The following is a 12,237-nucleotide window of genomic DNA, read 5'->3' on the forward strand; positions in this document are numbered from 1 at the left end:
ATTGTTTCTGCATGTTTAGGACAGCAGGATTGAGTAGCAAGTTAGACAGTTCTGCCAATGGTTGTATTGAGCTCACCTCATCCTGCTCTGCTGCAAAGGTAAATACACATTCTAATCTCAACAGATACAGTACTGACTGCAGGAACCAATATCAAACCGCAAAAGTAACTTTAAAAAAAAATAGCATAAGCTAGAAAGACACAAAATATGCAAACTGGTCATGTTTCATACCTTTAATACAACTTAGATACACTGATTTCTTTACATAAATTGTTAACACTCATCTTCACGCTGAAGTATCAAAGAGCTTCTCAATCATCTCTTCAACTTGCTCCACTCTGTATTTTATATATTTTTCAGTATTCTTGGTAAAGGGAACATTTGAATACCTGTCGAGTTAACAAACTTGATTGTGAACTAGATACCTTTGCTCAGTCAGCATTTGTCTCTCAAACACAGAACTCTTAGCAATCACAAAAGTTATTCCTAAATCATTTATCCAGGATGAATATTTAACATTCAATTGTCACATCGGGGAGAATTCCCCTGTTCCGCCGCCTGTGTCAGTGTGGCACGCCCTCAGTATTGATCACAGAGTTACAGCAGACACATAGGGCAGGCAGGATCACGCATGGAGCTGCAGTTTACCCATCTATTCATTTAAACCTGGTACTGCACTCAGGCATGTACACAACTCCCTGGCCTGGGTTTCCTGCATTTGTTGCAACTCGACATGGGATATTTTATACTGCACTACATGTATATTATGATCTGGAAGAAGGAACTGAGGGCACTGTATCATCTGCAAACCTAGCAACAAAGATATGTAGAGGGACAGGTAGAGTTGAGGAAACAGGGGCTGCATTGGACAGGCGAGCAGAGTGGGCAAAGTAGCAGATGGAATACAATGTGGAAAAATGAGAGGTTATGCACTTTAGGAAGAATGAAATGAAATGAAAATCACTTATTGTCACAAGTAGGCTTCAAAATGAAGTTACTGTGAAAAGCCCCTAGTCGCCACATTCCGGCACCTGTTTGGGGAGAGGCATAGACTATATTCTAAATGGGAAAAGGCTGCGGAAATCAGAAACACAAAAGGGACTTAGGAGTCCGAGTTCAGGATTCTCACGGTTAACATGCAGTTAGAAAGGCAAACGTAGGGTGGCGGAGTGGTTAGCACTGCTGCCTCACGACACCAAGGACCCAGGTTTGATCTCGGTCCCAGGTCACTGACCGTGTAGAGTTTTCACATTCTCCCCATGTCTGCGTGGGTCTCACCCCAACAACCCAAAGATGTGAAGACTAGGTGGATTGGCCACGCTAAATTTCCCCTTAATTGAAAAAAAAAGAATTGGATACTCTATAAATTTATTTTTATAAAGTGAAGGCAAATGCAATATGGGCTAGAATACAAGAGCAGGAATGCAGTTCTCAGGGTATATGAGGCTCGGGTCAGACCACATTTGGATATTGTGAACAGTTTTAGATCCCATATCGGAGAAGGATGTGCTGGCCTTGGAAAGGGGTCCAGAGGAGGTTCACAAGAATGATCCCCAGAATGAAGGACTTGTCATGAGGAGTGAGTCTGTACTTGATGGAAGTTAGATGGATATGGGGGGGGGGATCTCATTGAAGATACGGAGACCTTGATAGAGTGGACATGGAGAGGATGGTGTCACTAGGAGGAGAACCTAGAACCAGAGGGCACAGCCTCGGACTGAAGGGGCAATCCTTTAAAACAGAGATGAGGAGGTATTTCTTCAGCCGAGAGGGTGGTGAATCTGTGGAACTCTTTGCCGCAGAAGGCTGTGGAGGCCAAATCAGTGTCTTTAAGACAGAGATAGATAGGTTCTTGATTAACAAGGGGATCAGAGGTTATGAGGAGAAGGCAGGAGAATGGGGATGAGAAACATATTAGCTATGATTGAATGGCCCAACTCTGCTCCCATGTCTTATGCAGTTTCTTACCTCTGCCAGAACACTCGATAGGCCCCAGTTACATTTTCTTTCTGTGCACGTCTGATTTTATTCCTTTGTTCCTTATCCGGGATAGCCCAGGATTTCTGGATTTTGCACAGTTCTTCCAGTCCATCGTTAAATGCCTTCAAAACATAATCTGGTCTTATTGTAAATGAATTAATGCTTTCTAACAGCAAAGCTCCAGCCAAAGCGAGTTGTGACCTGTTCAGTAAACCACTGTGCTGAATCATGGGCAGACCTATATCTGAGCAAATTCACTCTTATTCACCTAAATCATCTAGTTCTGTCCACAGGATCGTGTGTTTTTTTAATGCTTTTTGGTGTTGTACATTAGATATTAAACACAAGATGAGCTGCCAGTCACCAATTCAGCAGTAACCCTGTGGACTGCCAGCTGGACACCGTTACCTGCCCAGTGCCCACAGGTCGAACGGGTCTTCTGGCTTAAACCCAGTCAGGGTGAGACGAGATTGGCAGGGCAAAGCTGGTATGGGGTGGGACCTGTACAGGGGAAAGCTCACAATTTCTTGTAGCAGCTTGTATTTCTAAAGCTGCGTTTACAAATGAAACACCCCAGCCACTTCACAGAAAGAGGGTGAAGTTGGGACATGTGTCTGTCCACCATTTAAGAGGCGCAAGTCAGGAGTGTAATGGAATACTCTCCTGGATGAATGTAGCTCCAACAACACTCAAGGAGCTCGACATCATTCAGTACAAAGCAGCCCCCTCGATTTGGCACCCCATCCACCACCTTAAACATTCAAACCCTCCACCACTGATGAACAGTGGCAGCCGTGTGTGCCGTCTACAAAATGCGCTGCAGGAACTCACCAATGTTCCTTCGGCAGCACCTTCCAAACCCCCACCACCTGGACGTTCCCCTCCAAGCCGCACAACATCCCGATTTGGAAATATATCACCGATCCTTCACTGTCGCTGGGTCAAAATCCTGGAGCTCCCTCCCTAACAGCACAGTGGGTGTACCTACACCACATGGACTGAAGCAGCTCAAGCTCACCGCCTTCTCAAGGGCAATTAACAACAAATGCTGGCCTTGCCAGTCAGTCCACATCCCATTAAAAAGAAAGGTATTCAGAGGTGTGAGGAGGTAGTAAGTCACAGGACTTTAAGAGACCATCGCATTCAAAAACTTACAGATCAGTTGTCTCTTACCTTAAATCGATCTTTGATCGCTTGCCTTTCCTTATCTTTTAACTGGGGGGGGGGTGGGGAGGAAGAGGAGAGAAAAGGCTGATTAATGCAAAGAATTAGACCAATTGTTTATACCGTTTGTGCTGTTAAACTGACCAAAATCAAATATAACTCAAAGAGCAAACAGTCCCAGGTCCAACCCTGTGTACGCTATCTAAAGGTATTAAGGGTTACAGAACGAAAGTAGGTAAATTCCGATCAGCTACGATCCGATAGAATTGTGGAACAGGCCCAAGGCACCTTGTTCCCATGTCGAGCTGCAGAAACGGGTGGGATCTCTACAATCTGCCACTTTTCTTACAGGGCTGCAAAAACAGACGGTCTGCTGTCTGATGGCTACAGAACGACCCCCAATCAGTTTGCAGATGGTTCGAGCACAGGGTCAGGTTACTGGGCAGATTTTGCAAGGTGCCAGAGGGTGCTAGGCACTGGTGGATCTGAACCCCAGGAGAGGAGGAAAGACTGCAGCAGGTGTTAACCCCAGAAAAGTTGCACAGGACTAATGTTTGGCTCCCCATTAACAAATGCGAAGAGGACTTACTTTTGTTCCTGGCTGGAAGGTAGGCATGTTACTCTCAGTAATGGGCGTTGTGACCTTCAACCAACTGTAAAAATAGGGTTACATGTTGAGATATCTCTCCTATCTAGCTGCATAATTTCCCCCCATCTCCACAATGAAGCAGTAGGAAGTCTCACAACACCTGGTTAAAGTCCAACAGGTTTATTTGGAATCACTAGCTTTCGGAGTGTTGCTCCTTCATCAGGTGAGGTCCAGAATTAAAAGCAGCAATGGATGTTACTGCTCTCTTCTGATTGGTGTTTATCGCTGCAGAAACTGACACTTTGTGGGAATGATTTTTTAAAATAAATTTAGAATACCCAATTCATTTTCTTTCCCAATTAAGGGGCAATTTAGCGTGGCCAATCCACCTACCCTGCGCATCTTTGGGTTGTGGGGGTGCGACCCACGCAAACACAGGAAGAATGTGCAAACTCCGCAAGGAAGTGACCCGGATCCGGGATCCAACCTGGGTCCTCGGCACCGCGGGGCAGCAGTGCTAACCACTGTGCCGCCCTCGTGGGAGCGGTTCTAATAGCCCAGCCTCCCTTCTCCCCCAGAATCCTGGCTCAGAATCGACCGCATTGTTGTGGGTCTGGAATCACAAGGGGCAGATTGACGTCTCTTTAAGGACATTAGTGAATCACATGGGTGTTTCCTGACACAACCGTCCCATGGTGACCATTACTTTAACTCCCGACTTATTTAATGAATTGAATTTAAATTCCCCACTGGTCCGACAGGATTAAAAACCCTGTCCGGAGACCTATTCGTTCAGGCCTCCCAATTACGAATCCAGGATTATAAGCCCCTCTAATTGTGGGCAGACAGAGCCGAGCTGGCTGTGCTGCTCCCACAAGTCAAGAAGCAGGTTGACACAAATGGAGTAAGGAACCACCTGGGTGATGTACAGAAGTTCTGTTGGTGTCCGTGGAACCCTCCATATCAGTGCTTTCAGAGAATAGGATGGAAGAAAGTGAAATAATCCAAGATTACCTGCGCTGGTAGATTTGGAGCTGTTCTGCAATGTGCCCCTTGTACGTCTTGTCTGGGAGCTTCTGAGTTACTGCTACAAGTTGGATCAATTCAGACCTACACAATCAGACCAGAAATGAGGAAACCGGGTGAACGCGGCTTTCAACCCGTAACAAACAGCATCCAGCAATAAACTTTGTTGCTGGTTTAACTATATCACTATAGGAAGGTCAAGGACACCTCCACTGCAGTGCAGCAGTATTGTCACCTTGCATTTAAAGAGATTTGCTCCACCACCACGTCACAGCCCAGGTTGGGCGGGGGCTCAGGCAGATTTCTGCTTGGGACAGGATCACAGTTCACACAATGGTGGGTCTTAGCTACAGATTTACACTGAGGCAACAAGGGAATTATTTCACAAGAAAGTGTGTGTATGGGTGGCGGGGGGGTGGGGGGTTGAGGTGAGGGGAGAGACTGGAACATTGGAGTCAGTTTGTCCTTGTGCAGTTTTATATTTGACAGCCTGAGAACAAAGCACACAATTATCGCACACTTACTTTTCCAAGGATTTGAGGATATAATTGAAGTTATTGAGAAGGAAGACAGCACCCAGAGCAGCATCCTCATAAACCTTAGCCTTGCTGTGTAGATTCAGCTGCAGATTACCCAGTATTTTGCCTGAAGAAAGAGAGAGGAAATGGTTTTACAAAGCACAACAATCCAAGTAAAAAGCTGCAGAAATAAATCCCTATTCAAAACACAACACATCTACACACAAGGTGCAGCAGCATGGTCTATTCTCCCCTTGCCACAGGGGGATCTACACACAAGGTGCAGCAGCATGGTCTATTCTCCCCTTGCCACAGGGGGATCTATACACAAGGTGCAGCAGCATGGTCTATTCTCCCCTTGCCACAGGGGGATCTACACACAAGATGCAGCAGCATGGTCTATTCTCCCCTTGCCACAGGGCCGTTGAGGATTCCATTTTCACCAGCAACTCGCCCCAAGTTTCTGTTACCCACATGCAAGGGTTGGTGGGCAATGAACGCAGGAGATTTTAAACAGTGGAGGCCGTGATCTGATAGAATGGGGTGAACAAACTCGAGAAGCTGAATTACCTCCTGTTCCCAGGCTACTTTTTCCAATAGAATTTGGCAGAGATGCCCTTTCCGGTGAGAGCGGCTCAAGATGGCTGACCAAGTAGAGCAGAGGACTTTCAGGAAATTTACCTACAGAGGTGTTGACCTAGATCAGCTCCTGGATATGCCCTATGAACAGCTGATGCAGTTGTATTGAACCCGTCAAAGCACCCGTGTGAACAGAGGCCTGCGCCGCAAACAGCAATCCCTCCTGAAGAGCCTGCGCAAGGTCAAAAAGGAAGCTCCACCAATGGAGAAACCAGAGGTTGTCAAAACTCACCTTCGGGATATGGTTACCCTCCCAGAGATGGTTGGTCTGTACAATGGCAAAACCTTTAATCAGGTTGAAATCAAGCCCAAAATGATTGGCCATTACCTTGAGGAGTTATCCATCACCTACAAGTCTGTCAAACCCGTCAGACCTGGTATCGGTGCCACTCACTCCTCCAAGTTCATCCCTCTGAAGTAAACCGTTTACAATTGAAATGTGCAAATAAAATTGGTTCCAATACAAAAAAGAAAAGAATTTGGCAGAGATCGGAAAAGAGTCAATTAAATCCCAAGCTTCAAAATTGGCCAGTTTAACATGCACTGTCGGAGGTGCTGTCTGTCAGATATTAAACCCAGGCCCTGTCTGCCCTCGCAGGTGGACATCGCGGAAGGCCAGCTAGTTACATCTGGTTTCCCAGCCAATATCCGTCTCTCAACCAACAAAAGCAGATTATTTGGCCATGTTCACGTTACTTTTGCGAGTTTTCGGTGTTCCAGTGACTGCATTTTAAAAGTATCTCGTTGGCTGTGAAACACCTGGGATGTCCCGGGTTTGCGAAAAATGTCAGAAAAATTGCAAACTGAACAATAGGTCAGGAGATGAAGCAAACAGTCTCAGCCCACTACATAAAGAGGCGGCAAGTCCTGACGTAGAACTGAGTGTTCAGCATCAATTAGAAGCAAAGAACACAGGTGTCCCACCCACCCCCTGGTACTAATATGCCCCTTAAACCTTTACTGGAAGCTTGCAATCTAGTTTTCAAATTATTAGTGTGATTCATATAAGAGTCATACGAGTGTGGGAAGTGGAAAGATCACGATCACGCAGTAAAGCAACTCTCCAAAAACTTGATTTAAGGTTCAATATTCGGGCAGAATATTGCCCTCTACACTCAACCTGACCAAACAACCTGCTTCATACACAATATATAAATTGCCAATAATAATTCAAGCACAAAATCTTGTCCAGAAATTTAACGATGGTTATTCAAGATTAGATGGAAAACATATTTCCTCACTGCCCGTGTAATCAAACCCACAGCGCTTGGCAAAAACATTATCCAATCTGGTACCAAACCCTACCAGCATTTCACCTTTATTCATTCATGGGATGTGAGCTTCGCTGGCAAGACCAGAATTCGCTGGTCCTAGTTGTCCTTGAAAGCGATTAATAATCAACCACATTGCTGTGGGTCTGGAGTCTCGTAGGTCAGACCAGGTGAGGATGGCAGATTTCCTTGCCAAAAGAACATTAGTTTACAACAATCGATGATAATTGGACCATGGAAGCGCAGCTAGCTTTCAATTCCAGAGCTTTAAAAATTACTTAAATTTAAATTCTATCAGATGCCGTGAATTAGAAATCATGCCCTTTAATATGTTTATTACAAATGTTCCATAATAAATAAAACCATACAACGCAATTAACCAAAATGACACAAAAGAATAGACTAACAAGCAAGAGCACATATTAACTTTAACCCCAAAAACAAAACGAAGCCCCTAACAGCTGACTAGCTCCGTACAGGAGGAAATGAATGGGTGCCATCGTAGGTAGAACCCCCTCCACTGACCCTCTAATGCTGAACTTAACCTCCAAATGTAGAAAAGACACAAGGTCACCCAACCAAGTAGAGGCATGGGTGGAATAGGAGACCTCCACCCAAACAGAACCCATCTCCGGGCTACCAACAGGGAGAAGGCAAGGACAACTGTCTTCACCCTCAAGTGAAGCACCGGCAAGTCCGATACTCCAAATATGGTCGCCAGCGGAAATGGATCCAAATCAACATCGAGTATCTCCAACATGGTGTTGAAGAAAGAGGACCAAAAGCTTACCAACTTGGGACAGGAACAGAATGTGTATGTGGCTAGCCAGCCCCGAGAGCAACATTCAACTTACCCTCCACCGCAGAGAACAATCCACTCAGCGTCGCTTTATTCAGATGCACTCGATGAACAACCTTCAACTGAATCAAACTTAGCCGAGCACTTGAAAATGTGTGATTAACCTTGCCAAGGGCCTCCCTCCACACCTCACCATCCAGAATTGGGACCCAATTCACCCTCCCATTTCGTCGTTTCATTTCTAAACATGGAAAACTGCCCAATAGCACAAGTGGCTAGCACTGTGGCTTCAAAGCCCCAGGGTCCCAGGTTCGTTCCCCCCACGTCACTGTCTGTGCAGAGTCTGCACGTTCTCCCCGTGTCTGGGTTTCCTCCGGGTGCTCCGGTTTCCTCCCACTGTCCAAAGATGTCCAGGTTAGGCGCATTGGCCATGCTAAATTGCCCTTAGTGTCCAAAAGGTTAGGAGGGTTTATTGGGTTACGGGGATAGGGTGGAAGTGAGGGCTTAAGTGGGTCAGTGCAGACTCGATGGGCCGAATGGTCTCCTTCTGCACTGTATGTTCTATGAAAAGACAATTGTCCGTGCACTGCTGCTCATACACACAAGAGAATCTCATTTTACACGCAACTCAGATACTTCCTTCTGCAGACAGGTTTTGGTGCAGGAGGGTATGATCCTGGAGATTGGGTAATAATTGCCAATAGAACCTTCATGTGACATTCTCTTGTGACAGCTGGTCTCCTTGCTCTAGCTAAATTGAATAGGACAATGTTTTCTAAAGGAAGATATATTAACTGTGTTCTGAACAATGTATTACTCTACTGCTGAAAGTGGGGCGCTGGTCCTAGAGGTTCATATTGGGGTTTATTTTTTATTTAGAGTACCCAATTCATTTTTTTCCCACCCAATTATGGGGCAATTTAGCGTGGCCACTCCACCTGTCCCGCGCATCTTTTGGGTTGTGGGGGCGAAACCCACGCAGACACAGGGAGAATGTGCAAACTCCACACGGACAGTGACCCAGAGCCGGGATTGAACCTGGGACCTCGGCGCAGTGAGGCAGCAGTGCTAACCCACTGCTCCACCGTGCTGCCCGAGGTTCACGTTAAGTAAACACAGGCGCAACTCAACAAGAAATGTCTGAAGTTTCATCCTGCAAGTCAAAAGCAGGCAATATTGAATTACTGGAGCAATTTGATTTTTTACAGAAGATTGATTTGGTTTGTTGGTCATGTTTGCAGCAAAACAGCAAGTCCCCTTCGACAGCACCTTCCAAACCCGCAACATCTACCACCTTGCAGGGCAAGGGCACCCCAGATGCATGGCAATACCACCACCTGCAAGTTCCCCTCCCAGCCACACCCATACTGACTTGGAAACATATCGCTGTTCCTTCACCGTCAATGGAACTCCCTCCCTAACAGCACTGTGGGTGTGCCTACTACCTTCTGAAGGCCAATAAAAATGCTGGCCTAGCCTGCGTCGCCCATGTCTCGCGAAGGAACAGGCGACACACGCAGGGGCCTCAGTCTAATCAGGTCACTTGCTTATGGGACCTGAACCCCTGCAAAATCTTGCTGTCGCCCAGGCACTTTCAAACACTTGAAGCAAAACCCAGCACAACTTCATGTAAAACCAATACTCACAGATGTAGTTGCTGAGGAGTCGCTTGCTGAACTCAGAGTTGTAGTTGCTAGTGGAAGAACCAGTCTCTGCAAGTCAATCATTTCCAGTCTCAGTTATAAAATCAAAATACGTCCCATCAACTTATTCTAGTTGGGACTGTTTTTTTCAACTTCTTAACAATGTGACATTCATTCAATATTCTCTCCCATCTCTCCTTCCCCATACACCTTCAGACAGGAACAACCTGATCCCAGGTCATCTGTATGACACAGGCTGGCGAGATGAAAATGCAGAGCATGCAGGAGGAGTTTAATAATCTTACTGTGTGCAACTGCCTCCCTCCCAGAGCTTCTACAAAATGCAACACTGCCAAAATCTTCAGCATCTCTTCGAGGTGGAATGATTTCAAAGCACAAGGAACATGTTGTGTTTATTTCTCTGCCCACGTTAGGAATTTGACCAGCTAGGGCAGCACGGTGGCACAGTGGTTAGCATTGCTGCCTACAGCGCTGAGGATCTGGGTTCGAATCCCGGCCCTGGATCACTGTCCGTGTGGAGTTTGCACATTCTCCCCATGTTTGCGTGGGTCTCACCCCCACAACCCAAATATGTGCAGGATGGGCGGATTGGCCACGCTAAATTGTCCCTTAATTGGAAAAAAATAATTGGGTACTCGAAATTTATTTTTAACAAAAGGAATTTGACCAGCTTGGGACAGAGTTCCATGGGCGCCAGTGTCATGTGAGGGTACCTTTAAGAAATGGGTGTTTATTAAATAGCTGCAGTGATGTCAGAGTGTGGGTGGAGCTGGGCTGGCTGTCTTTCACTTTTGCTTTGAACAAAAGCTGGTGTGTTTGTGGGTTTTCAGCTTCATTTTGAGAACTGGATAGCACAGGAAAAGAAAGCAGCTGCGAGAGGACCTCTCTGCAATCTAAAGACAATCTCCAGATCATTTGGATGATTTCAAAGTGATAACTGCTCTCAGTAGGGAATTTAAACCTGATCTCAGTGTTAAAAGGGTCTTTGTCTTATAAATGTTGCAAGGAAAGATTACGGGTTACTTATAGAATATTGTAACTGTGGGGATGATTGGTGTTGATCGTTGTTAAGATGTTTACTGTGGGTTTATAACTGGTTTCATAAAGAAACGTTTTTATTTCAAAGTACTTTAACTCTGTTGCATCTATTAAAAGTTGTGGGTCAGGTGAACTCCATGACACACTTTGGGGTTCTCTAAACCCTGGCCCATAACACCCGTCATTCTCTGACATCTCACCAAACTGGTCTATTTTTGTCTGATCATGTCAAGCTTCAGAAGCCTAATCTTCCTTTGGGGTTGGGGGGGGGGGGGGGGGTCATCACCATTGCTCAATGTTGCCACACACATCTCCCAGAAGGGTCACCGATTGACAATCAGGCCAAGGTTTTCTTTCCCCCATTAATGCCCACCACAGCACATGGACCGGAATCAAAACCTGGGGGTCTTCCTAGATTGTAGGGATCATGTTCCACTTTGCAACCAAGTCTTTAGGAAGCATAGAACAACAATTAATCTCCAGTTAATAGCGCAAAAAATTGCCCTCTCCAAACGGTCCCCCAGCTCCAGGTTGATGGGTAGTTTTGAGACAAGAAGTTGTTGAACAAAATGAAGTAATGGACACAGTTTAACACAACAGTGATTCCAGTGAAATATAAACTGATGGGACAGATTCCAGGCTTGGAATTCCATGAACTCACCTCTAGGATCTAAAGGAATATTGTAAGTGTCCCCCAGAACTACAGGTGACAGCAGAGCAGAGAGAAGTGAAAAAAGTTAGAAGAACATTAGTTCAGAGATAGTGAAGAGTTAAACAGGACAGACAGGAAGGTTAGACAGCAGGAACAACAGTGGACATACAGTGGAGAATGGCTACAACAGGGAGGGGTGGTTAGACAGCAGGAATAACAGTGGACATACAGTGGAGATACAGTGGAGAATGGCTACAACAGGGGTGGGGTGGTTAGACAGCAGGAACAACAGTGGACATACAGTGGAGAATGGCTACAACAGGGGGTGGGGTGGTTAGACAGCAGGAACAACAGTGGACATACAGTGGAGATTGGCTACAACAGGGGGCGGGGTGGTTAGACAGCAGGAATAACAGTGGACATACAGTGGAGAATGGCTACAACAGGGAGGGGTGGTTAGACAGCAGGAACAACAGTGGACATACAGTGGAGAATGGCTACAACGGGGGGGTTAGGGACCAGGAACAACAGTGGACATACAGTGGAGAATGGCTACAACAGGGGGCGGGGTGGTTAGACAGCAGGAACAGTGGACATACAGCGGAGATTGGCTACAACAGGGGGCGGGATGGTTAGACAGCAGGAACAACAGTGGACATACAGTGGGGAATGGCTACAACGGGGGGGGTTAGGGACCAGATAAAACAGTGGACAGGCAATAAAAAATTATTAAACTGAGTTGTACAATAAATACGTGACAAGTTATCAAATATTCTGACAAGTTACTGGTGAGAAACTAGGAATATTAGGTAATATTTGAACCCAACATCATTGGATTTTTAAGCCATTTTGAGGCATTAGGATTTTGCAATGATTTTAATTTCAAACTTCCCTGAA

General features: G+C 45.8%; 1 protein-coding gene and 1 pseudogene across 11 annotated transcripts in view; one reads left to right on the forward strand and one right to left on the reverse strand.

The window, feature by feature from the left end:
- Positions 1–218: 218 nt before the first annotated feature.
- exoc7 (exocyst complex component 7) overlaps positions 219–12,237 on the reverse strand; it is a 33,491-nt gene continuing 21,472 nt past the window's right edge. For 10 of the 11 annotated variants that reach the window (XM_038777877.1, XM_038777875.1, XM_038777872.1 and 7 more), the window contains 8 exons: positions 11,350–11,388; positions 9,633–9,698; positions 5,284–5,404; positions 4,748–4,843; positions 3,734–3,797; positions 3,154–3,195; positions 1,969–2,102; positions 219–389 (listed from right to left, as the gene is read on the reverse strand). In XM_038777877.1, coding sequence (XP_038633805.1) covers positions 287–389; positions 1,969–2,102; positions 3,154–3,195; positions 3,734–3,797; positions 4,748–4,843; positions 5,284–5,404; positions 9,633–9,698; positions 11,350–11,388 — 665 coding nt within the window. In that variant the 3' untranslated portion in view covers positions 219–286. The remainder of the gene's footprint in view (positions 390–1,968; positions 2,103–3,153; positions 3,196–3,733; positions 3,798–4,747; positions 4,844–5,283; positions 5,405–9,632; positions 9,699–11,349; positions 11,389–12,237) is intronic. The other variant, XM_038777871.1, reaches the window with a different exon arrangement.
- Positions 5,494–6,900, forward strand: LOC119953514 (annotated as a pseudogene).

The sequence above is a fragment of the Scyliorhinus canicula genome, chromosome 18 (assembly GCF_902713615.1).
Source record: "Scyliorhinus canicula chromosome 18, sScyCan1.1, whole genome shotgun sequence".
NCBI classification, from domain to species: domain Eukaryota; kingdom Metazoa; phylum Chordata; class Chondrichthyes; order Carcharhiniformes; family Scyliorhinidae; genus Scyliorhinus; species Scyliorhinus canicula.